Raw genomic sequence first — 26,926 nt, forward strand, 5'->3', positions numbered from 1 at the left:
CTAAATATCTATCTATCTATCATCTATCTATCTATCTATCTATCTATCTATCTATCTATCTATCTATCTATCTATCATCTATCATCTATCTATATCTATCTATCTATCTATCTATCTATCTATCTATCTATCTATTATCTATCTGTCTATCTATCTATCTATCTATCTATCTATCTATCTATCTATCTATCTATCTATCTATCTATCTATACATTATCTATCTATCTATCTATCTATCTATCTATCTATCTATCTATCTATCTATCTATCTATCTATCTATCTATCTATCTATCTATCTATCCATCTCTACTGTGCTTCCCCAAATATAAGACCCGAACTGCTGGTTTGAAAGAGGGTTCCAAGGGGCCATCTATATCAAAATTGAACAGCCATCTCTCCACAGGGGGAGAATACAACATCATCTATCTCCAGTCTACAACACAGTCCTTTCAACAGTTCCAACAAGGCTCCACACCCATTTGCACCTCTCAGCTAACCCTGAGGACACAGACCTCCAGGTGGCCTCAACAACTCTCTAAAAGGATGCAAATGACCAGCTGTCTGCAAGGAGTATAAATCCTTCCATTCCCCACCATCCAGTCAGAAGTGAAGAAGCTTCTTGGATGAAAAGCAAAATGTCTTCAAAGAAAAACCAGAAAGTCCAGTTGCCTCTTGAAAAAAACACCTTTGGGACTGCCCCCAAGAGTCAGATATGGATGGACAGGGGAAACTTTTCCCTGTTAACTGTTGTGACTGCAGCCCCCTTCATCAAATGTATGGAGTGGGTCAACTGGTAGAGCATTTAAACTAGGATGGGCGAAGGGAGAGAAAGGCAGATGGATGTTGGTTAGATTGCAACTATCTTATCAAAACCAGAGAGTGTTATAGAGCCCTCGTGTTTGCTGACCCCTTCAGAGATTGTGGGAAACCTTTTGATGTATGTGAGGGAAGCAATTTCTCGCTCAATGGGACCCGGTAAACATCTTGCTTTTCCAAAACAATCACTTTGAGGTCTGTCATGGAGATTCCTGGGAGACTGAACGGCTTTGGTGTTACTAAGTCCTTGTTTTGAGTCTGGATGTCAGAAACTTGTTTCCATTAATTCTTTCCTGCAAAGTTTTCCCTAGTAGATTCCAGATTCTAGATGTTGCTGGCAGATGATGGCAGAGATCCGTGTTTCTCAACCTTGGGAATCTAAAGATGGGGTGGACTTCAACTCCCAGAATTGGGAATTTTGAGATGCATGGAGTTCAACAATGCATTTTATGAAGGGACTAGGTTGTCCTTTGGACTAAGATGTCACTTGGAGAAACTGCCAAGGAAGACACTGAAAGACCCTAGACTATTGGCTTGTCCTGTCAGTTTTGTGAAAAATTCTGTTTTCACTTTGTCGTTCTGGGGTACTGAGTGTAGACTAATGAAAGGGGAAAAAATGAAGATCAGCTGTGGTAGAATCAGGCTGAAGCAATACAAAACTGACAAAAGTGAATGTCAGTTCTGAATGTACTGTACATACACATGTGTGTGTACACATACACACATACACACATATAAATACATACATACCTGCACACACATATACAAACATACACCTACCATACATACATACATACATACATACATACATACATACATACATACATACATACTGGGGAAACACACACACACACACACATGCCTGCATATCTATATAGTAGGTACATTATGTCTATCATCTACCGTGTCTATCTATCATCTCTCTCTCTCTCTCTCTCTCTCTCCATCTATCCATCATCTATCAATCTAATGTATCATTTATCATAATTGTCTGTCTGTCTGTCTATCTATATCTACTGTATTATCTATCTCTATCTACCATCTACATGCACACACACATTTGTATTTGTATCCTCAGTATGTATGTATATGTGTGTGTGTATATATCCCCTAAATATATATATATGTCTCCCCACTCCCTTCTAGCACTGATGATGTTACTTAGCTGGGTAATGAAATTGGCTACCATGGTTGATGCACACAAGCATCTCTGCTTGTTACAAACCAGGGCAAAATGATGCCTTAGTCTCTACATTTACCAGGCCAGACAATAATTTGGTCAACCTGCTAAATATAATTTCAAATAATTTCTTATGGTATTCTTTAGTGGTCACTTGGCAGTTAAACATTATATCTTCCAAGGGACATAAAAGTCCACAGAAACTCTACCAATCCTCAGCAAAAAAAAAAAAAAAAAAGCAAGCAACAAAATTCATTGCAAGATTAATCTTTATTAAGCTCCACCAAAGTAACACAAACAGGTACACACGCTTTTGAGCTCACGACAATATTTCATCAGAGAAGATTTACCAAGAACCGGGGTGGGGTGGGGTGAGAGAACAAGGAAAATCCTCCAAAGACATTTTAAAATTGCTGCAGGCTAAGCAGAGATTGTAAATGTGAAGTGTAAGCTGGGAACAGCCGTGCTCTCCAAGCATCTGACTCAATTCTAAAATTAATAACAAGTAAATTAGGGCTTAGAGTCGCTAAGTCGGACTTCCTGGGGAACAAACAAAATGTATTTTGGAACTGAATGAATCTCCAGGTTTTCAATTACAGGGTTCTAAAGGAATCCAAATACTCACATTTAAAATTTGCACGCTCACCAACAAATCATGTCCGAGTATCTTCCAATACAGTAGTCCTCGACTTACTGGGAAAAAAGTGGCCTATGACTATTTTTCACACTTGTTGCATCTCTGTGGTGGTGTGACCAACATTCAAACACATGACAACTGTCTTGTATTTATGAGGCTTGCCGTGTCCCAGGGTCATGTGATCACCTTTTGATACCTTATGACACGCAGAGGGGAAACCAGGGTCTCTTACTAACTTAACAACCGCAATGATTCACTTAGCAACGGTGGCAGGAAAGGTGGTGATATTGGGCAAACCTCACTTAACAACCATTTTGCTTAGAAATTTTGGGCTCAGTTGTGGTCAAGGACTACCTGTATAGTAATGTATCATTTTGGAACATGCTTATCATGAAATTGCCAGCTTGGTGGTAAAGAAGCGGTGGGGAGGTCTATCATCACTCAGTGACCAGTTGTAAGTTACGGACCACTTGAATTTTGCAGGAACCCAGAGGTGCAAAGGGAACCAGAATGTTTCATTAGATATTAGATTAACAGAGTTGGAAGGGACCCTGAAGGTCATTTAGTCCAACCCCCTTGCCCATTTCTGACAGATGGCAGTCCAGTCTCTTCTTGAAAGCCTCCAGAGATGAAGCTTCCATAACTTCTGAAGGCAACGTTTGTTCCATGGGTTGATTGTCCTCGCTGTCAGAAAGTTTCTCCTTATTTCCAGGTTGAATCTCTCCTTCTTCAGTTTCCATCCATTATTCCTTGTCTGGCCTTCAGGTGCCTTGGAAAATAGCTTGACCTCCAAATCATTTTTTTATCCAAATAAGAGATTATATTTAATTTTGTCTCTAGCTTGAAATTGCCTCCATGATCATCTATGCCATTTTTGAAGCAATCATGAAAGAAATACAGCTAATTTGTGGTGACCATCCCTTGTGAATTTAAGCAGGATTGAACTATATATGTGTGTGTGTGTGTGTGTGTCTTCTTAAGTTTTCGTGGGTACTTACATGTATGGTATTCAGCTTTGTTTGGGTATTTTCCCATGTCATTATAGTTGTGCCTTTAAAGTTGTAGCTACAACAAATACCATATCATGGGAAAATACCCGAACAAAGCTGAATACCATACATGTAAGTACCATGAAAACTTAAGAATATATATATATATATATATATATATATATATATATATATATATATATATATATATATATATATATATATATATATATGTATATGTATGGCAGTATTTCACCAGTGATAACAGAATAGCAGAGTTGGAAGGGACCTTGAAGGTCATCTAGTCCAACCCCCTGCTCCAGCAGAAAATGGCTACCCAATCACTTCTTAAAAACTTCCAGTGTTGGAGCATTTACAACCTCTGGAGGAAAGTTGTTCCACTGACTAATTGTTCTCACCGTCCGGAAATTCCTCCTTAGTTCTAGGTTGCTTCTCTCCTTGATTAGCTTCCATCCATCTGTCGTTAATCTATGGCAGGGTTGCAGGGAGTAGCGCCAAGGTGGTAAGTCCAAAGTAGATGGGGATGCTTTTTCAGGGGGGGCGGATTAGCCTTTTCTATCCACTCCCCCCCCACTTCAACTCCTCTTTGCATTCTTCCAAGTGACAGATTGCAAAACAGGGGCAGCAGTTCTTCACTGCTCTCTGGCATACAAGTTTGAAATGAGGCCAAGGGCTGCATGAAATTAGCTCCGGGCTGGATGTGATCCCAGGCCTGATCCTAAAGTGCATTGCAGATTGGAATGCAGCCAAACTCCTGTTGATTTGAGAACAGAATAACAGAGTTTGGAAGGGACCTTGAAGGTCTTCTAGTCCAACCCTCTGCTAAAGGAGGGGACCCTATACCATTTCAGACAAATGGTTGTCCAATTTCTTCTTAAAGACCTCCAGTGTTGGAGCATTCGCAACTTCTAGAAGCAAGTTGTTCAGCTGTCCCAAAGGTGATTTTTTTTCAAGAGGCAACTGGGCTTCTTTGTTTTTCTTTGAAGAGGTTTTGCTTCTCATCCAAGAAGCTTCTTCAGCTCTGACTGGATTCCCCATCATCCAGTCAGAGCTGAAGAAGCTTCTTGGATGAGAAGCAAAACCTCTTCAAAGAAAAACAGGAAAGTCCACTTGCTTCTTGAAAAATCTCCTTTGGGACAACTATGGCTTGGATGGCTGAGAATCTCTGAAGTCCTTCTACCAATTAATTGTTCTCACTGTCAGGAAATTTCTCCTTAGTTCTGGGTTGATTAGTTTCCATCCGTTTCTTCTTGTCCTGCCCTCAGGGGCTTTGGAGAATAAATCTGGATTTTAAGGCGTGCACCTGCTAAAGGCTAGGTAATTCAGGGCTGTTGTTTCCACAATATAATGGGGGGTGAATGCAACCCAAATGATATAAAGAGGGGGAGAGAATGCATTCATAGAAGAGTGATTGGTGGCTACCATGGCTGTTTTCTATCTTCTGAACCACAAGTAGCTTAAGCAGCTGTTAAGGAAGAAATGTGGAGGAAAGTAATTACATTATGGATGTTTGTTTGTAAGCTACTCAATCCTGGTTGACCACTGTGACAAAAAGCTGCTTAGAAAGGACGGGCCTCTTGATCTAATTTAGTCTCATAGTTCTTTCAAGACTTTTATGGGTTGCATCGTATGATCCCCTGCAATGCTACAACATTTATTAATAGAAGAGGATTATTTATAGCTCAGGATTGACTTTTGGGGTCCTTGGTGCTCTCTGAGCTTGGTTGCTTGGTTGCTTGCAGACATTTCACAACCCAACTAGGTAACATAATCAGTGCACAAAGGGAATGGGGTTTGCCCTCTATATCAGTGGTTGCCAACTAGTGCGCCGGGGACCACTGGTGGTGTGCGAGAAAATGTTGGTGGTAAACAGATAAAATTTTGGTGGTACACCCACAAAACATCCCCCAAAGCAATTAATCCAGGCTGCGCAGGAACACAAGGCTGCACTGCCCACATGGCCCATGGGAACACAAGGCTTGTGTCACTTGCATTGCAAACAACATGAGGTAGTAAGGGGAGGGGGGAAGGGTGGAGGGGGGGAACTTGCCCCACGCGTCTGGCCTGGCCACTGGGCTGCTTCTTTCCGCTTCTTTCTTCTTCTGCTTTTGGTTGCACGCAAGGAAAGCAACAAAAGTCTTTCTCTCCCCCAAACTCCACCAGAAATGAGTCTTTGGGACCCTGCAAGACATCCTGCTCCAAGAGGCTGCATCAGCAAAGACTCATTTCTGGCAGAGTTTGGGGAGAGAAAGAAAGACTTCTGCTGCTTCTGCTGCTTTCCCTCTCTCCCCCTGAGAACGGAGCTGGAGATGATATCCTGTGATCCCAGAATGATCGATCGGTAGGAAAACTGGGTGGGGAATTTTCCTGCAGACTTTTTTGGGGATTTTCCCAGGGTCTCTGATCTGCAGGATTTAAAATTATGATTTTGGTGGTCCCTGAGGTTCAAAAGGTATATCCTATTGCCTTGCTCTGTCAGTGTTGATGGGAGTGCCCTTGGTGGTTCCTTGATTAGGCTGTAGTTTTACTGTTTGATTTTTTTTGTCTGAAATTTAACATTGATATTAATCTCTGTTTATCAAGATTATTAATCTCTGTTTTTTGGTTGCTGGCAGAGAAGGTGTTTTGATTTTTTGTTTCCTAAAGGGGAAAAAACAGCTCCTTGCCAGCAATAATACCCAGATAATAAGCAGAGATTCACACCAAGATCAATACTAGACCAACAATCGAGTAGTAAATGATCAAGAGCCTGATCAAGGAGCCACCAAGAACACTACCACCAACACTGACAGGCCAGTATTTGTTTCTGTAGTCCCTATCTTTAGGAGGGGATGAATGGTCAGTAGAAGTTTGCAAACCCCAGGAAGCTTTGTAGCTGTCTGCAAGTGTGAGGGACTTGCCAACCGAGGATGGCTTGTACTTTGGCTGGGTCCATCTCTATGCCTTTATTGGAGACTCGGTAGCCCAGGTAGTCCAACTGCATGCGGTGAAATTCGCATTTCGACTGCTTAACGTACAGGTTTGCTGCTAGAAGTTTTTTCAGTACTTGGCGCACTAGGGGTACGTGGTTGTCCATCATCTCAGTGTAGATGAGAATTTCGTCCAAATAGACAAGGACCCCCTTATAAAGATGTTCACGTAGCATCTCGTTTATTAATTGCATAGACACCGCCGGGGCTCCCTGTAGTCCAAAAGGCATGACTTTGAATTGGAAGCTCCCTAAGGAGCAGTTGAATGCCGTTTTCCATTCATCCGCCTCCCTGATGTGGACTCGGTAGTTTGCCTCCCTGAGGTCTAATTTAATAAAGACCTTTCCCCTTGGCCAGGTGAGATAGCATGTCCTTCATGAGCGGGAGGTGGATATAGGTTGTGTACACACATGCCATTGATGCTTCTAAAGTCGACGCATAATCTCAAAGTCCCATCTTTTTTCTCTTTGAACAGGACTGGGGCTGCAACTCGTGGTTTGGCTGGCTCGATTAAACCCCCATGTACATAAACAGCGAGCAAACCTCACTCCCTTCTAGCACTGATGAGATTGCCTAGCTGGGTAACAAAATGTCTGCAAGAACAGTCAAGCTCAGGAGGGCACTGAGGACCCCATTAAACTGAAAATATAGCTTTAACTATCCAGTAGAAAGTATGACCAGTGAATTACTAGTAGGCCATAAATCACAAGACGAAGTGGCGTGCATTTCCTGGCAGACAAAATTGGGCCGTTTACAAAAGAGAAAATGAAACTTTGGGTGTGGCAGTAATAAAAAAAAAAGTATTGAAAACATAAAATTGATCCACAGCAGCGTCCCTCTGGTCATGGGATCAGCCCTGCATCTGGAAACAGGAAATGAGTGTTATTTAAACTACAGAAGAAATGGGAAAAACAGAGAGATGAATCACTCCTTCCTCAAATTCTAAATGTAATAAAAGTGTGTAGCTCCAATAAAAACACTCTTAAAAGTGAATTGTGGTGTCACCATGTATGCTAATAATAGAAATGGTTTTTATGTCCCTGCTTCTTAACACCCTCTGATTACTCTATTGGGAGTGACAGAAGAGAATCAGAATAGAGCTGGAAGGGACCTCAAAGGTCTTCTAGTCCAGCCCCTGCGCAAGCAGAAGATCCTATGTCATTTCAGACAAGCGACTGTCCAGTCTTTTCTTAAAGGAGCACCCACAAAACTTTCAAAGGCAACTTCTGTTCCACCGGTTAATTGTCCTCACTGTTTGGAAGTTTCTCCACAATTCCAGGTCGCTTCTCTCCTTGTTTAGTTTCCAGCCATTATTTCTTGTCCTGCCTTCAGGTGCTTTGGAGAATAATTTGACCCCACTCCTCTTTGTGGCAGCCCTTCAAATATTGGAATATTGCTATCATGTCACCCTTACTCCTTCTTTTTTCTAAACTAGCCAACCCAATTCCTGCAACCGTTCTTCATAAGTTTTAGCCTCCAGGCCTTTAATCATCTTAGTTGCTAGAGTTGTTAGAGAATCGGAGTGCAAATCTGGCTTTTGAAATAAGGGTTTAGTTTTGCAATCAAATGGCAATTATCCCGCAGAATCGGAGGCAGATATTATAAGATTCCTTGCCTACAAGTTGCTTCCCCTTTACCCTTTAAGGCTTTTGAGCTCTGATATGTCTTAGGAATATGGATGCGGTTGCCAAGATAAAACCTGGCCCTCTCTAGCCTGCACAGAACAATTGCTAGGATTAAATTCTCTCGTTTGCCTCTAGTTCTGTGAAATAGAGGTAGTTCTCGATTTACAACAGTTCGCTTAGTGACCGTTTGAAGTTACAATTACACTGGAGGAAGTGACGCAGGACTATTTTTCACACTTTATGGCCATTGCAGCATCCCCAGGGTCAGGTGATTTACATTCAGATGCTTGGCAACTGACTCATACTTATGACAGGCGCAGTGTCCTGGGATCACGTGATCTCCTTTGGTGACCTTCTGACAAGCAAAGTCAACAGGGAAGCCAGATTCACTTAGCAACCATGCCAACTAATTTAACAACTTCAGGGATTCACTTAACAACGGAGGCAAGAAAAGTTGTAAAATGGGGCAAAACTCACTGAACAAATTTCTCATTTAGCAACATAAATTTTGGACTCAATTGTGCTCGTAAGTTGAGGACTACTTGTACCAATTTCTGTGCTAGAGAATTCTTGGCCTTGGTTAATTTGTAACTTTTTTCTTATATAGCAATAGCACTTAGACTTATATACCGCTTCACAGTGCTTTTACAGCCCTCTCTAAGCGGTTTACGGAGTCAGCCTCTTTCTCCCAACAATCTGGGTCCTCATTTTACTGACCTCGGAAGGATGGAAGGCTGAGCCAACCTTGAGCCTGGTGAGATTCGAACTGCCAAATTGCAGGCAGCTGGCAGTCAGCAGAATTAGCTGCAGTACTGCATTCTAACCACTGCGCCACCATAGGCCACATAGCTGATATGCTGGAGTTTTACTGATGTAATGGTATGTACGAACAACCTTGGGATATTTGGGGGGTGGAGAGATGCTGCCTAAGTGTGATGACCCGGGGCATGGCGCGAAGGCAACACAGCCAGAAAATAGCTATGAGTCCCTTTATTTGCTCCAACTTTGCCCGCAATGTCCTGGCTACTTTCCAGCCTGGAGAAAAGCTTTCCCACGAACCTATAACAGCCTCTGGCTGCAGGTACTCCAGTCCAAGCACTGTAGGCCGAGTGACTGCATTCAATCACTCCAGCAGGGCAAGATAATGAGTCCACACAGAAGCACGGCAATAATTCACATAGACAGGAGGAATGCCAGGAATGCAGGCTAAAACTCATAACACTAGATGAATTCAGTGTTTGTTCCCGACAAACACACCCCTCCTAACTGCCTCTCCTTTAAATTCTGTCTCTGGGTGTGCCTTGCTAAGGGAATCAGGCCCCTTTCCTTCTTCGTAAGCCACGCAAACCACGTTGCTCTCTTCTGCATTCTTCCCTACATGCCCTAGGATGAGGAGGGGGTGGGCCTTGGTCTCCATCTGAACCCCCTCTCCCCTGTTCTACCCCTCCCCTACTTTGCCCAGCCTGACTTTGCCCTTCCCCAGTTTCCACCACCGCCAATGGAGCCACTCTCCCACTCTCTGTCAGCTGTTCATCTTCCCTCTCAGATTTAGATGGGGGCATGACGCTAAGGAACTGTGAAATAAGAGAGGGAATAGCCCACAATGGCATAAATGGGCAGAGAAAGAGGCTCAAAGGGAGCTCCCCCTCATTCTCAGGCTGTAAAAGAGATTGGGGTAGATTTGTACTTTCAGACTTGCAAGATTCTGTTAATATAGCCTTATCACAAAGCAGCTCATCTGATTATGTTTCCTACTTAGGAAGGCTAACAGCTGTTTAATAACTGAGAACCTCTTCTGAAAATAGAAGGTGCTTCCAATCACACACTTTCGAGTTTAATTGCAGCCTTCTAAGCTGTTCTTGTGTAGGAGAATAGCAGGCAGAGTTGGGAAGGGTGGAGTTAAGTACATCATTAGTTTAGAATTTCTACATTGCCACAAGTGCTCAAAGTCCAACTCCTCCTGAATTCTGCTGACCCTTATCTGGGGCCAATTTAGTGTTGAACTTTAGTTGACCAGATTCTTGTGTATAGGCTGAAATAAATCTACTGTGTTGCAATCTTATGAATGGTCCCGATTCTTTGCGCCCTAACACCTAGGGCTTTAGAGAGATCCCTGGCCCAGATTGACTGACACGAAAGCCAAAAAACTCTAGAAAAAAGGGAAGTGGGAAGGAATAAAGACTTGACCCACAATTCATGAACTTCTGGAACCCTCCCCTTACTTTGAGTCACATACACTCAAGATTTACCTCTTGTACTATCTCTGTGGCATCCTGTAGGAAGACATCTACCTGCAGGACCAGAATCCCCAGGCTGACCACGAGCCCCGGGAAATCCAGAGGGACCAATGCTACCTGGAGGTCCTTTGGAGCCTTGTTGGCCAACCATCATTTCTCCTGGAGGGCCTAGGTGAGAGGAAAAAATAGAACTAATATTCTGTCAGTCCAGGCTAATTATTCAGAGTTTTGCAGCATTAATTCAGAGCCAGAAAAATAAACAAAGATGGCTGATGCTTCATTTAATATCTTTATAAACATAATAAGTAGATTTTACAACCAGTTGTAGTTTTCTCCAACATGGAGCAAACTCAGACAGAAACATATTGCAAATAACTTCAGTAGCAACTCAGGAACTCAGAAATAGACATCAGTTTCACTTTAGTTCATCAGGCAAGCAGAGGAGAGAAGCAGTTTCATCTTCAATAGACAGACTCAAAGCTTAACAGAATTGCAGAGTTTAATATAGAGCCTGTTAGGTATAACATTGATACCAAATATGGTTTGGGTGAATAAATATATAAAACTTAGATATCATGGTTTAAGTGCTTATCACTTTAAGCACAATGCAGCAGGCAATTAGCCGATTAAGGGTGCGGTTAGAAGTTACAATATAAGGAAGCATTAGAAGCTGGAAAGCTTGCTGACTGTAACTGAGTGACTGTAACTGTTACTGTGTGCTGCTGCGACTAACTGTGATTACTGACTGTGAGTGCCTGTGACTGAACTGTTCTTGTTTACTACTGTTTGCTGATTTACTGCGTAATTCTACTGAATATCCAGCGTTTGTTTCTCTGGAGAGTGAAACCGGAGGAGGAGAAGATATCTTTATCGGCTGATAAAGATATTGCAAGGACTCTTAACTTGGACTATACTAGTGAGTCTTACTGGATGGAAATACTGTGAATGACTTAATGGACTGAATGACAATGCTTAAACTCTAACTGGATTAAAAACTATTTAAACTACAAACAGTGTTTGTGTTCAGTGTGTGTATACTCTGGGGCCCTTCCGCTCTCCTTTGGCTTCCTGGCTTGACTACTGCTGCAATACTCTTCTAGGGGTTAATCCTCAAACCCTAACATTGGTTATGGGCCCAGCAGCATAGTCTAACTAACCAGGATATAGCAGAGAGAGTTGGTGTGAGTTGCACATTACTGTAAAAACAAACTGTTTTAATTAGTTTAAAATAGTCAAAATATCTGAAGAGTAATGGCACAAGTAAATTTGTCACAACTGTCCATGATATCCAGGCTGGATGGAACAAACTATGTTTCATGGTCAATGAAATGTAGTTTACTTCTACGCAGAGAAGGTTTGTGGGACATTATAGCAAACCCACCAGATGTGAGTAGATGGGATCCTGCTGATGATGATGATAAAGAAAAGTTACAAGACTTTAAACTGAAGAATGAGCAGGCTTTATGCATCATAGGACTGACTCTCTGTGATCAGCAGCTTGTCCATATTCGTGGAGAAGAAAATGCTGCAAACTGCTGGGAGAACCTCAGGAAGATTTATGTCGGGACAGTGTAGGAGCACATATAAATCTTACACGGAAGCTTTTTTCGAACGCATCTTCAGAGGAATGGAGATATGTTAGTTCATTTAAACTGTATGAAGAGCATTTTTCAAGATTTGCAAGAAAAAGAGCTTATATTTAATGAACTGCAACAAGTCTACATAATATTATCTTCATTAGATCAAAGCTATGATGACTATGTGACTTCGTTAGAGGTATTGCCAAAAGAAAGTCTCTCATTAACCGAGATTACAGGCAGGCTACTAGAAGAAGCCAGAAGAAGGCGTGAGCGTGACGAGCTGAGAGAAGATAAGAAAGAAGAGAAATTATCTTCAAAGCTTGAAAGAAACCAGCAAAGCAAAGTAAAGCACCTGGAAGAAGAGAATTTATCTTCAACAGCATACACAATTAAAAAGTGTTTTAATTGTGGAGGCAGAGGACATTTGGCAAAATTCTGCAAAAAGAGAAAAAGCCAGAATGTAAAAAAGCCAAAGAAAGCATTTGAACTAGCCACGTTTAGCAACTCTGATGTGAAGAATAATTTATGGGTGGTTGACAGTGGCGCATCCCACTGCATCACAAGAGATAAGACAAAATTTATAAAAATGTCTACAAGTTCTCAACATATATCTCTTGCTAACGGCTGGAACCTGAAAGCGAAAGGTCAAGGTTTTGCACGTTGTCCGTACATAAACCAGGATATAAAAATGTTGTATGTACCGCAACTAAAGTTTAATTTGCTTTCAGTAAGGGTATTAGATAAATTAGGTTATGTAATTACTTTTAAAGATAATAATTGCATAATTGAAAAAGATAACAAAAGGGTAACTGCAGCTTTAAATGGAACATTATATGTCTTAGATAATAGTAAGAAAGGGGAGGCACAAACTGTATTTAATAATATAAAGCCTCATGAAGAATGTATCCATTTATTGCATAGGCGTTTGGGGCATGTAAATTTTAAAATGCTAAAACGTACAGTTGAGTTATCTGAAGGAATAAGGTTAAAACCTTGTGATAAATATTTACGTTGTAATGTTTGCTGTGAAGATAAGAGCAAGGTATTGCCTGCAAATAGGCTAAATGGTTTCAAAACAAAAGAACCTTTAGAAGTAGTATTTGCAGACATAATAGGTCCAAAGAAACCCAGTATGGGGGTGCTAGATATATACTGAGCATTATGGACCATTATTCTAGATATGGGTTTTGCTATTTAATGAAAAGCAAAACTGAAACATATCAACATTTTTTCAATTGGCTTAGGTTTGCTGAAAGAAAGTCTAAACGACAACTGATAACCCTGGTGACAGATAATGGTACGGAATTTATTAATAACAAATTCCAGAACAGACTTAAGGTAGCTGGAATAGAGCATAAGAAGTCTGCTCCATACAGGCCAGAACATAACGCTTTTATTGAAAGAAGAGGCCAAACACTACAGGCAATGGTTAGAACAATGTTAAATGATTCTGGGTTACCTGATTCTTTGTGGGGGGAGGCTACAATGTGTGCTAATAACATATTAAACAACGTTGTTAATACAACAACAGGTGAAATACCATTCACCAGATGGCATGGCAGGAAACCTGATCTAAGTTACCTGCACACATTTGGTGCACCAGCATGGGTGCATATTCCTGCACAACTCAGAAAAAAAGGGCAACATAGAGCTAAAAGATTTTTCTTCGTTGGTTATCAGGCAAACCATAGGGCATATAGATTTTGGGAGAAAGGCACATCTAAAGTGTTATGTAGTGCTAGTGCCCAATTTCTAGAACATGAAGGATGGGAGAAATTAGAACAGGATGCCAATAAAGATGTAATTATTGAATCCTATAGAAATCCCATTAGTTATCCCTGTAATTTTAAAAATAAAGTAAAGAGACAAATACAGGATGAAATAGTGCCCATAAAGGAAGAGACAGATTCAATAGCTGAACAGGATGAGGAAGATGAACAGGTAGTAGTTCATCAAAGTCCTCCTGTAAGCCCTGTAATTCCCAGAAGAACTACACGTGTATCTAGACCGCCTGATAGGTACCAGGCTAACACAGTGTGCCAGATTAATCAAGTTCCTAATTCTGTTGAAGAAATTAAAAAGTATCCTAATAAGGAAAAAGAAAAATGGTATGCAGCAATGAATAAGGAACTGAATTCATTAAGTGATATGAAGGTGTATGAGAATGCCAAATTACCTGCAGGAAAGAAATCCATTGGTTGCAAATGGATATTTAAGGTAAAAACAGATAAAGATGGTAATTTAATCCATAAGGCAAGGTTAGTAGCCCAAGGTTTTAGGCAGAATGCTAATGACTATGATGAGGTGTTTGCACCTAGTCTTAAGGCAGCAACCTTGAGGGCAGCTTTAGTGTGGGCAGCTAGTAAAAACTATATAGTTAACCATCTAGATGTGGAAACTGCTTACTTGCACGCCCCATTAAAACATATTATTTATATGAAAAAACCTGTTGGTATTAAAAGTGAAAATAAGGATAATAATGATTGTTGGTTGTTAAAGAAAAGCCTCTATGGTCTTAAACAATCAGGCTATGAATGGAACCAGTATATTGTAAAGGAACTAGACAATATAGGATTTAAAGCTGGTTTAGCCGATCCATGTCTGTTTAAGAGGGAGACAAATGGGAAAGTATCATTATTATTACTATTCACAGATGATATTGCTTTGATTACTGAAACTAATGATGAAGCAAATAAAATAATAGCATCATTAGGAAAGAGAATAAAGATCAAGCAATTAGGGGAGATAAAGAAGTATCTCGGTTTGAATATAAAGAAAACACGGAAAGGTTTTAAGATATCTCAGGAAGATAAGATAAGCAAATTACTAAAAGATTACAAGATGGAGCTTTGTAAGCCAGCTAAGACTCCAATGAGTCAGGAGTTTAGCAACACTGATGTACAAAGCCCTGAGTTTGATAAGGTGATTTATCAATCTTTAATTGGTAGTTTGAGTTATATTAGTAATTGGTCTAGACCAGATATTTCGTACTGTGTGAATCAGTTGGCTAGATTCAATTCTGCACCATGTGAAAGACACTGGATTGCAGCTAAGAGGATATTAAGATATCTTAAAAAGACAATGAATTATTCATTGTATTTAGAACCAAAGGGTGATTTAATTCTAAGTGCATATGCAGATGCTAGCTTTGCATCAGAAAGAGACACTAGAAAGTCGACTTCAGGAACAGCCATAATGCTGGGTAAGACATTAATAGGCTGGAAGTCAATTAGACAACAGCATATAAGTTTGTCTACTATGGAGGCAGAATTCTCCTGTTTATCATTGTTATGTACAGAATTAATAATGTATAAACAAATGTTAATAGATATAGGTATAACTGTAGATTATCCTATAATTATACATGAAGATAATCAGGCAGCAATTCAAATGGCCACAAATATTGGAGTAAAAACAAGGAGCAAGCATACAGATCTAAGATACCTAAACGTGAGACAATCTGTAAGAAGTAAGATGATTCAGCTAGAGTACTGTATGTCGGAGGACAATTTAGCTGATAATTTTACTAAAGCCCAAGGTGCCAGTAAGCACCAGGAGAGTTGTGAAAAATATGGGGTTAGATTGTAAAGGTATTATATATTTATTTCACCCAAAAGGGGAGTATGTTAGGTATAACATTGATACCAAATATGGTTTGGGTGAATAAATATATAAAACTTAGATATCATGGTTTAAGTGCTTATCACTTTAAGCACAATGCAGCAGGCAATTAGCCGATTAAGGGTGCGGTTAGAAGTTACAATATAAGGAAGCATTAGAAGCTGGAAAGCTTGCTGACTGTAACTGAGTGACTGTAACTGTTACTGTGTGCTGCTGCGACTAACTGTGATTACTGACTGTGAGTGCCTGTGACTGAACTGTTCTTGTTTACTACTGTTTGCTGATTTACTGCGTAATTCTACTGAATATCCAGCGTTTGTTTCTCTGGAGAGTGAAACCGGAGGAGGAGAAGATATCTTTATCGGCTGATAAAGATATTGCAAGGACTCTTAACTTGGACTATACTAGTGAGTCTTACTGGATGGAAATACTGTGAATGACTTAATGGACTGAATGACAATGCTTAAACTCTAACTGGATTAAAAACTATTTAAACTACAAACAGTGTTTGTGTTCAGTGTGTGTATACTCTGGGGCCCTTCCGCTCTCCTTTGGCTTCCTGGCTTGACTACTGCTGCAATACTCTTCTAGGGGTTAATCCTCAAACCCTAACAGAGCCACCCCTAGGCTACTTTTAGTTTCAGTTTCCAGCCTAGGCTAATTCTAGTTTCAGTTTCCAAAACAGTCCTCAATGGCTGACTTAGTTGCTATGCCTATTCATTGGCTGACCTGGTTACCAAGCTCTATGCCAGTTCATGAATGTACTCTGACACTAATGATAACCTTTGGCTTAAACCCACAGAAATAGGAGAAATTGCTGGAAAAGAATGGCTGAGTCTTAATCTTATAAGACTCAGTCAAGGTGGCAATGTCTATAGTAGCTGGCTTCATCCGTTCTCCAAAATACAATGAGAAGATGGGACATGCTTAGTACTTGGATGTGAAATCACCAGGAAAACTGAGAGGGAAGTTGAAAACTAAGTGGACAATACAAATGATGCATCCATGCAGATTTCTTGGCGAGATACCTGCGGACTTCAACTCCCAGAATTCCCCAGCCAGCATAGGAATTCCAGGAGTTGAAGTCCACAAAACTTAGCGTTGCCAAGACATTAACCATTAAAGCACCCCTCCCTGATGCAGGAATGGGACAACGCACCCCAGCCAATTCACCATGGCCAACTCATCGTGACCAGATCATCATGGCTAACTCACCACAGGACAATTCGCCACAGCCAACTCACTGCTGGACAATGTAACCATTTTATTTAATTATTTAAAATAATAAAAGTTATTTAAATTTTTGTCATTCACATTTCAATTTATCCCTCATTTTGCACCCTTTCTTTAATGATTCTATGCCACCATTTCTTTAATGTTATGTAACTTTTGTCCCACAGTGAGTTCCAGAGGTGGTCTTCAGCAGGTTCTGACCAGTTCTGGAGAACCGGTAGCGAAAATTTTGAGTAGTTCGGAGAACCGGCAAATCCCACCTCTGACTGGCCCCGCCCCCATCTCTTCCCTGCCTCCCATTGAGTCCCAGCTGATCGGCTGGGTCTTCTTTGGTTGCCCTGCACAGGAGAACAGAGCTGGAAAGCAGGTGAGTGGGATGGGGAGGAAATGGGGATTTTGCAGTATCCTTCCGCTGCCATGCCCACCAAGCCACGCCCACCAAGCCATGCCACGCCCAAGAACCAGTAGTAAAATTTTTTGAATCCCACCACTGGTGAGTTGACTGTGGCAAGTTGGCCACAGCAAGTTGACTCTGGCGAGTTGTCCTTAGAACACGGGTGTCAAACTCGATTTCATTGTGGGTCGCATCAGGGTTGTGTTTGATCTCGGGGGGGGGCAGAGTGAGCGTGGCCAGCTCGATGTCACTCAGGTCAAGGGTGCTTGTGATGGCCCAAGCACTCAGCCAGAGAAACCGCGCTCCCGAGCTGTGCTTTCAGCTGTGATGGCCTTCTGCAACCCTCTGCCAGCGAAAACGGATCTCGGGAGAGCTCCATTTTTGCTGGCAGAGGCACCACAGGCTGGTCCTTTGCTGTTTCCAGGGTGGCCCCACAGGCCAGCTCTAAGAACCCCGCAGGCCGAATCTGACCCCCAGGCCTTGAGTTTAACACCCCTGTCATAGACCCTCCCTGATGAACTCTAGCTTGAACATATATATACACATTCAGGAAGGAGGAACCCATCATCCCTCTGGATAGTTGGTTCTGCAGTTGCACAGAACGCAGAATAAGGACTGTTTGCCTATATATATATATATATATATATTTTCAGAGATGAATGACTATACCTGCTTGACCTCTTGGTCCTTCAGAACCTTCCACCCTTTGTCCAAAAGAGCCTTTTTCTCCCTTGGGCCCAGGGACACCTGATGGAGGAGAAGAGCCATTTAGAACATGGAATAATATGGCTGGACCTTGGAGGTCTTGTAGTCCAAACCCCCCCCGCTCAAATAGGAGACCCTATACCATTTCAGACAAATGGCTGTCCATTTTCTTCTCGAAAACCTCCAGTGATAGAGATTCATTGATGGTCTTCATTTGAAGCTAGCCAAGGGTGTGAGATTCTTAATTCAACTGGACTCATTCTGCTCCATTCAGCTCATTGTACAATCTAAAGACACCTTTCTGGCTTCACAGCAAATCCATTCCTGAGTAGAATAATGTTGACTTCTACTTGTAAATGAAATTAAAAGGGAGACCTCAGACTAAATCGAAGAGCAACCGTGCAGTCAAAGTTCCATCTTTTTAAATTTCTTTTACACGCATTGTGATCCCCGTCCTAATTTTTTGGACAGCTTTCTGTGGAACTTTTTGGACAGCTGGTGCAAAAACGTTGTTTGATTCACTCCGAAAGATCAGCTATGAGAACATCTAAAGTATATCAGGGAACCTTAAGACTTGTTGACTTCAACTCCCAGCATGGCATGGTTGGCTGGGGAATTCTGGGAGCTGAAATCTACAAATCTTAGAGTTGCCTAGATTGGACATTCAGATCTATATAATCAGTGGCATCTGTAACCAACTTGAGTTGTTCCTAAGATGTAAGGGCAGATCATCAGATCATGAATCAAAAAAAAGGAGAAGGAGAAGGAGAAGGAGAAGGAGAAGAAGAAGGCTGAGTGACAGATTGGTGTGTGATCTACTTTCTTTGCTGGTCAATTAAATCAGCAACTTTGTCTGTGGCCTGCAAGCTGAAGTAAAATACATCACCAAGGGAGCTTAAATATCTGTTCTTGCTGTCAGAGACTTTTTCTGTCTATAATCACCTTCTTGGGATCTAAGAATAACCCAGCAGTGTTCAAAATAAGAGAGCAGGGCATAGATCGATCCTCAAATGGAGACATATGACCTCTTATTTGCAATAAAGACTCGTGTCTTCTCAACATGTTTAGCTCTGAGTCAAGACGGGACCAGCAGCTTAAATATTTTTGGCCATCAAATGAGAAGAGAGAACTCATTGGAGAAGACCCTGATGTTGGGAAAGATGGAAGGCAAAAGGAGAAAGGGAGGGAAGGGGAGGAGATGGTTAAATAGGGTCATCCATGTAATGAACATGAGTTTGGGAGATTCCAAAAGACAGTGGAGGATGGAGGGGGGGGGCTGGCATCTGTGGTCCATGGGGTCATGAAAAATTGGACATGATTTAGTTAGTGTCTGAACAACAACAAGAAGATGGGGGAGAGACCACCCAAATAGGTGTTGCTACTTAGCCCCCCCCCTCTTCTGAAGATATAGGAATGATCTAATTTGAAAATAAAACCAACTGGTATGCATTTGCCTGCTCCCAACAGACAGGAACCAAGAGGATAGATGGAAAATCACCATGCAAAGGCTGTCTCTTTCATACCTCTGCGGCAGTGGTGGTATATTACCGGTTCGGCCCGGTTCAGCCGAACTGGTAGTAAAAAAAAAAAGCCCCTGGCGATCAGCTGAGAGGAGGAGAAAAAAGCTGATTGGCTGAGAGGAGAAATAAGAGAAAAGCGCAGGATTGGCCCTCCCATCCGCCCCTGCGCTTTTCTCTTCTTTCTCCGCCACTGCTGATTGGCGCTGCAGGTCTCAGCTGGTGTGTGGAAAGCTGTGCTTGTTAGGTGCGTGTGCGTGCAATCACCAAACTGGTAGTGGAACAGGCAGGATCCCACTGCTGCTCTGTGGGATGCGCGCACAAAAAGGGTGGAGCTTACAGTGCGACCCTCCATCTACCATTAAAGTTTGATGAAAAGAAGGACCAGGGGTGACATGATAGCAGTCTTCTAACATCTCAGGGGCTTCCACAGAGAAGATGGAGTCAAGCTATTCTCCAAAGCACCTGAAGGCAGGACAAGAAGCAACGGGTGGAAACTCATCAAGGAGAGAAGCAACCTAGAACTAAGAGAAATTTCCTGACAGTGAGAACAATTAATCAGTGAAACAACTTGCCTCCAGAAGTTGTGAATGCTCCAACACTGGAGGTTTTAAAGAAGAGATTGGACAACCATTTGTCTGAAATGATATAAGATCTCCTGCTTGAGCAGGGGGTTGGACTTGAAGACCTCCAAGGTCCTATTTGTTCTGTTGAATCCTTCCTCCTCCTAATTTCCCCCACTGCAGCAATTTTGTTGTTTTACCTCTTTCTCCCGGGTATCCATTTCTTCCTGGAAGTCCAGGCATCCCAATTTCTCCTCTTTCACCTTTAATTCCAGGGAAACCAGTCTGACCCATTGGACCAGGCTCTCCAGCCTTCAGTTCCTCCTCCTCCCGGATGGGGACAGGTTTCCGCGATTGCTCGTGAACGAAAGTGTCGAACTTTAACACGTGAGCTGAAGGAGAAAGAATGGAAAGTGGTGAGATTTTCTTCCTTGCCTCCCCACCCAAACCGTTCTGCTTCCTGCATTTGCTGGGGTCCTTTAGCAAAATCTTTTGAAAAAATGAACAATAGGCTTCTCCCCGCTCCCAGATCTACACAAACAAACTGAGCGTCATTCTTGTCAATATCAGCTAGTGCTCCACTTACAATTGAGCCCAGCATTTCTGTTGCCAAGTGAGACAGTTGCTAAGTGAGACTTACCCCGTTTTTCAACCTTTCCTTTGTATTCGTAAAAGATCCTTGAAGACAGGTAGTCATTGACTTACAATCATTTGTTTAGTGACCATTTGAACAGAGGTGGTGTTCAGCTGGTTCTGATCAGTTCTGGATAGAATGGAAATGTTGAGTAGTTCGGAGAACTGGCAAATCCCGCCTCTGACTGGCCCCGTCCCCATCTATTCTCTGCCTCCCATTGAGTCCCAGCTGATCGGCTGGGTCTCCTTTGGTTGCCCTGCACAGGGGATGTCATGCTCCTGTTGGAGACTGACTCTGAGGGAGAGGAGGAACAGGCGACAGGGAGTGGAAGTGTGGCTCCAGAGGTTGTGGAGGAGGCTGGGGAAGGGCTGGGCAGTTAGAGGAAGACCCAGGCCAATCCCCTCTCCATCCTAGGGCACGCAGGGAGGATAAGGGAGAGACGTGAATGGTGTGGTCTATGGGGGAGGAAAGAGCCTTGATCCTCTTCATGGGCTGCAGCTGTGAAAACTGGTTAAAAGGACGGACATGCGTATGGGCCAGTGCTGGAAACAAAGCGTGGAAATATCTCTAGTCCGTCGTTCCTTTCTGAGTTTGGCGTCCTTCCCAGTGTGTGTTCTGATATCTGTGGGTGTCTTCAAGCCCTGATCTTGCCTGGTTCCCTTAATTGGTACAGTGTGGCTTGTGTTGGTTTTACTCTTATAATTTATAGGCATTTTCTCCTTTTCGTAACTGCTTTGTGGGGGAGTTTTTTTGTCTCCAGTCAAGGATATTTGGAGCTTTGAAACAAAGTGAAGGAATAAAAGGGGCTTCATCTGTTTTCGTGACTGTGTTTATTTTGTATCCCACCCTGGGTCATCACAGGAGAACGGAGCTGGAAAGCAGGTTAGTGGGGTAGGGAGGGAATGGGGATTTTGCAGTAACCTTCCCCTGCCACACCCACCAAGCCATGCCCACCAAGCCACGCCCACAGAACCAGTTGTAAAAAAATGTGAATACCACCACTGGATTTGAAGTTATAACACCACTGAAAAAGGTGAATTGTGTCCGTATTTCACACTTACGACCATTGCGGCATCATGTGGTCTTGGGATCAAAATTCAGATGCTTGTCAACTGACCCATATTTATGATGGTTGCAGTGATCCCCTTTTATGACCTTCTGACAAGCAACATCACTGGGGAAGCCGGATTCACTTAACAACCCTATTAGTGATTTAACAACTGCAATGATTCACTTAAAAATTTGTGGCAAGAAAGGATGTAAAATGAGGCAAAGCTCACTTTACAATGATCTTGCTTAGCAAAGGAAATTTTGGGCTCAATTGCAGCTGTAAGTTGAGGACTCTCTGTAGTCAGAACTAGGGTAATTGATTCTAAATCGAAAGAAGGTGCATTAGTTGGGGTGGAATGGCGATATAAGAACCTGCCAGAAAGGAAAAAGGAAGGAGCATCTTTTATTTTAAAAAAGAACCAATTAAATAGAAGGCTGTCTGCCTATTGCACACTTGGCAGTTCTACACAATCTAAAAATCTGGAAGGAACAAGGATCATCTATGATGAGTGAATCATTTTTAATGGGTAATTCCAACATTTGACTATATGAAATCAAGCTGAGGGCACAGACAGGGCAGAAAGAATATAGAAAGAAGCAATTGGCCATGTGACTTCTTGGTTGCTCTGCTGCAATTTGCTCTACATGGGGCTGCCTTTGAAGATCGCCTCTAATCCTAAATTGATTTGTCAAATTGGCATCAATGGGTAGACCTTCCTCCCTCCCTCCCTCCCTCCTCCTTCTCTCCCTTCCTAAAAAAAATATTATCTTCCTTCCTTCCTGCCTCTCTGCCTGCCCGCCTTTCTTCCTTCTTTCTTCCCACCCTCATAAAACCTTCCTTCCTTCTTTCCTCCCTCCCTCATATAAACCTTCCCTCCTTCTTTCCTTCCTCCCACCCTCATAAAAACCTTCCCTCTTTCTTTCCTCTCTCCCATCCTCATAAAAACCTGCCTGCCTGCCTTCCTTCTTCCCTCCTTCCCTGTCTCATAAAAATCTTCCTTCCTTCCTCCCTCCTTTTTTCCTCCCTCTCTCATAAAAATCTCTCTCCCTCCCTCCCTCCTTCCCTCCCTCCCTCCCTTCCTTCTTCATAGAAAGTCACAATATCTGAAAACATACTTGTATTGTTTTAGGTTTTCAATCTATTAGTAGACATTGAAATATAATTACATATAATATAATTACATAAGGATTTTCCACTGAAGGAGGGGATAAAACTTATTCAGTCATTATATGGGGAGGGGTGGGGGGTGGAGGTCTATCATATAGTCTAATTCAGTTCTCGGGGAAACACAGCAATTTCCATCTGAGGGTTATCTGGGAAAGCATCATCAATTTCCGTTCCTTCTCAGTATAAACATAAAGTTTCCAAACATCCCAAGTTGGTTGGTCTTGAAGGTGTCACCAGACTCGGTACAGGTAGTCCCTGACTTACAACATTTTGTTCAGTGATCCTTCAAAGGGTTACAAACACACTGAAAAAAAAGTGACTTATGACCATTTTTCACACTGATGACCATTGCAACATCCCCTATGGTCACATGATAAAAATTCAGAAACCGGGCAGCTGGCTCATATTTGTGACAATTACAGTGTCCCAGAGTCATATGATCCCCTTTTGCGACCTTCTCACAACCAAAGCCAATGAGACTCACTTAACAACTGAGCTACTAACTTAACAACTGCAGCGATTCCCTTAACAACGGTGGCAGGAAAGGTCATAAAATGGGGCAAAACTCACTGATCAACTGTCTCGTGGAGGAACAGACATTTTGGCCTCAATTGTGGTCATAAGTCGAGGATCACCTGTATTTATTTTATTGCAACAGACTACACAGCTCAGCCCCCTAACTCGCACAGCTAGCACCTATTGTTTCAAAACTTGATGTCAGTGGTTCCAGCAAACCTCCACTCCAACAAATAACTCTGAGACAGGCGGCTTCTCAACAGTTATATTATTTTGGATAGTAAACTGGCACAACTGAGGAATCCCGAATCTGAAAGTTCCAGGCTTCCTTGCAATAAGTAGTGAATAATATATGATAAGTAGTGAATAATGAACAAGGAGAGATTTAACCTGGAAATAAGGACAAACTTTCTGACAGTGAGACCAATCAACCCATGGAACAGAAGTTGCCCTCGGAAGTTGTGGGAGCTTCATCACTTGAGACTTTCAAGAAGAGATTGGACTGCCATTTGTCAGAAATGGTGTAGGGTCTCCCACGGGTGGTGGGTTGGACTAGATGACCTATAAGGTCCCTTCCAACTCTGATTAACTGTTATCTGTTAAGTAAAAACTACAAATCCATCTCCTGCAGCCATCATCACATCACACGCCCCAATTACCATCCGACCCAACTTGAGAACTTCCCCTCACTTATGCGCAAAATAACATGACCTTGAATTAGAAAAAGAATGTTATTATGTTTAACTACATACACCCCAAGAAATTCCCCCCCTCCCACTTTCTCAGGCTCAAAATGTGGCAGCGTGGCAGCATCTGGTCTCAATATGGCTTCCAAAACTGACACTTGGCAGGGGTATTTTTTCTCCTGTTGCCATCAACAACTCTTCCTTAACTGAGCCACAAGTTCTCTGTGGGGAACTTTTGAGTCCGAATCTATTTCCAAGCTAAGTTCTTTTTAATAGACAGCAGTGCTGTGCAATCTCAACTGATCTGTAGAATGACATCCAGTTTTCACTGTGTGTGTGGGTTTTTTTTTTTTTTTTCAATTAGCAGCAGTGATGGGTATGCTATTGGAAGACCAGAGTGGGCACAGTTCACCCTGGAGAAGGACTATTTATACGGTTGCTAAGCATCAGCGCCAACCTGATGGCACATAACAAAAGCAATTGTGTTCTTGAGGGATCATCAGCCAGGCACATTTGCATTCAGAACCAGGTAGCAGCAAGTAAGCAACATTCTGAACCTCAATCGAGACTTCCTTTGATTGCATGCAATTCTCTTATTGGTAGGTTGGACCGGAATAATGTTTTCTGCAGACTGTAGTTAATTCTTTCCCTTTTTCTCAGCAATAAAATAAGCAGGGGAAATCCTGAAGCAAATTGGGCATCAGTGCCATAGATAGCCAGAGCTGATTATTTTCAGACAGTGTTCTCTTGACATGCTGAACTGATCATGCGTATGCTATATACCACAACTAATTGATACAGCCCATGAACGCCAAGTTAGTTTTTCTCTCAAACAGACCAGGATTTGTTTGACGTTCAACTAATTTCCTGCCAATCATCTAACTCCTGTATGTTGTGAAACCATCCTTTCCAATATTTAGATCTCAGATGATAAAATCCTAAAGAGGTCTTGTAAAAATGAGATGTCTGTAGACCAGTGCTTCTCACTTAGCAACCTTAAGATATGTGGAGATCAGCTCCGTGCTGGCTGGGAAATTCTGGGAGTTGATGTGCTCTGGAAGGAAGGAAGGAAGGAAGGAAGGAAGGAAGGAAGGAAGGAAGGAAGGAAGGAAGGAAGGAAGGAAGGAAGGAAGGAAGGAAGGAAAGGAAGGAGGGAAGGAAAGGAAGGAAGGAAGGAAGGAGGGAGGGAGGGAGGGAGGGAGGGAAGGAAGGAAAGAAAGAAAGAAGGAAAGGAAGGAAGGAGGGAAGGAAAGGAAGGAAGGAGGGAAGGAAAGGAGGAGGAGGAGGAGATCAAAGCAAGATGTATAGATTCAGTTCCAGCAGTGATGGTGCCGCATTGGAAAACCTCAAAAACCAGGTTAGGGACAGATAGAGAAAATCTATTATGGGATCACTAAGAACTGACAGTAATTGATGATGTACAATTTAAAATATCAATTTTCCTCCAATTGCTCAAGACGGTATACAATACTTAGCATTCCATCTTCTTATTTCTCCCCATAAAGACAGGTTGGCCGCTGCAAAGAAACTTAGGGTGCTTCAGTGGTTGAAGGCAGGCTAGAATTTGGCTCTCCACAGCTGTAGTTAAAGACCTTACCTGCTTCATCACACCAACATTCAAAGGTAATTAGTTTTATTGGGTATACCGATCTATAGTTGCATAGATTCATCTATCAATTGCTCCACTTTTTTCCCCTTACAGCAGCCACCCTTGAGATAGGTTAGGCTAAAGGAAGGGAATTGATCCAAGGTTTCTCAGGAAACTTCCACGATTGAGGAAGACTGTTAGGAATAACATAGGTTACCTAACGTAGTTTGGGTAAAATAATATATATAGACTATGATAGTGAGTTTAAGTGTGTGTCACTTTAACTGCAAAGCATGTAATTTTGGGTGCGGCTGTAAATCGCCATAAGAGGGAGCAAGAGAACTTGATTGATTGCTGGCTTACTGGATTGCTTGCTGACGATGATAGATTGTTAACTGCATGTTCTCTGCTGTTGCTGAACGAAGAAAGGAGGTTTTACTTCTTCATATCTCTACTGCGAAGAGATATATTACTGGACTGATATTTGTAAGTTTAATTACCTCTTTTTCGACACTGGACTTTGTAACTGAATAATCCCCGGACGGACTGAACTAGTGTATGATATATGGACTGTTTGACTATGCTAAAATCTTATGGAATAAACTATTTAACTAGCACATTGTATCTGTTTTTACTGAGTGTAAGCTACAAAAACATTTGTCTCACATATTTGCCTGACTGCCTGACTGCCGTGCAGGTTCTGCTAGGGTGTATATCCCTAACAAAGACTAGAACCTGAGTCTCCCAAATTCTTGTCTTCACCCTGTACCAATCTGGCTTAAAGTCTCCTTCATTTAATTTACATTTCTGATCAGAAGTCGGAATCTTGCCTCCTATTTCTTAAGAGAGACAGAAGAAGAAGCCCTACTGGAAGGCAAATGAAATTAACTGATCTAGAGACAGGGCAATAATAGGCTGGTGTGTAACCTGTTCAGTTGGCTTTGGACAAAAGCCCTGTGAGGCTTCTGAACACATTATCCGGCTGAGCTACAGTACACACATCTTGTTTTCCATCTGACATCTCACTTACAGCAGCCCCTGCAGCCCCGGGGCAGCTGCAGAGGTGAAAATTACAGGGAAGATTTTGTGCTGTGATGTACTTACACTGGATCAGACGCTCACAGGCTTGGTTTACCAGATGGTAGATGGTAGACAGGGACTGTGCTTCACCCTAGGAAGGAAGAGGAGAAAGCCAG

General features: G+C 42.1%; 1 protein-coding gene across 1 annotated transcript in view; it reads right to left on the reverse strand.

Moving 5' to 3' along the window:
• Window positions 1–4,770: 4,770 nt before the first annotated feature.
• Window positions 4,771–26,926, reverse strand: part of COL20A1 (collagen type XX alpha 1 chain) — a 198,119-nt gene continuing 175,963 nt past the window's right edge. Inside the window, exons 36-40 of the mRNA XM_087959166.1 lie at window positions 26,835–26,901; window positions 20,289–20,480; window positions 17,973–18,050; window positions 10,488–10,643; window positions 4,771–7,475 (exon numbers count right to left, since the gene is read on the reverse strand). Coding sequence (XP_087815292.1) covers window positions 7,456–7,475; window positions 10,488–10,643; window positions 17,973–18,050; window positions 20,289–20,480; window positions 26,835–26,901 — 513 coding nt within the window. The 3' untranslated portion in view covers window positions 4,771–7,455. The remainder of the gene's footprint in view (window positions 7,476–10,487; window positions 10,644–17,972; window positions 18,051–20,288; window positions 20,481–26,834; window positions 26,902–26,926) is intronic.

This window comes from Notechis scutatus, chromosome 3 (genome assembly GCF_049901735.1).
Source record: "Notechis scutatus isolate UNSWTSFEM ecotype Mainland chromosome 3, rNotScu1.2, whole genome shotgun sequence".
NCBI classification, from domain to species: domain Eukaryota; kingdom Metazoa; phylum Chordata; class Lepidosauria; order Squamata; family Elapidae; genus Notechis; species Notechis scutatus.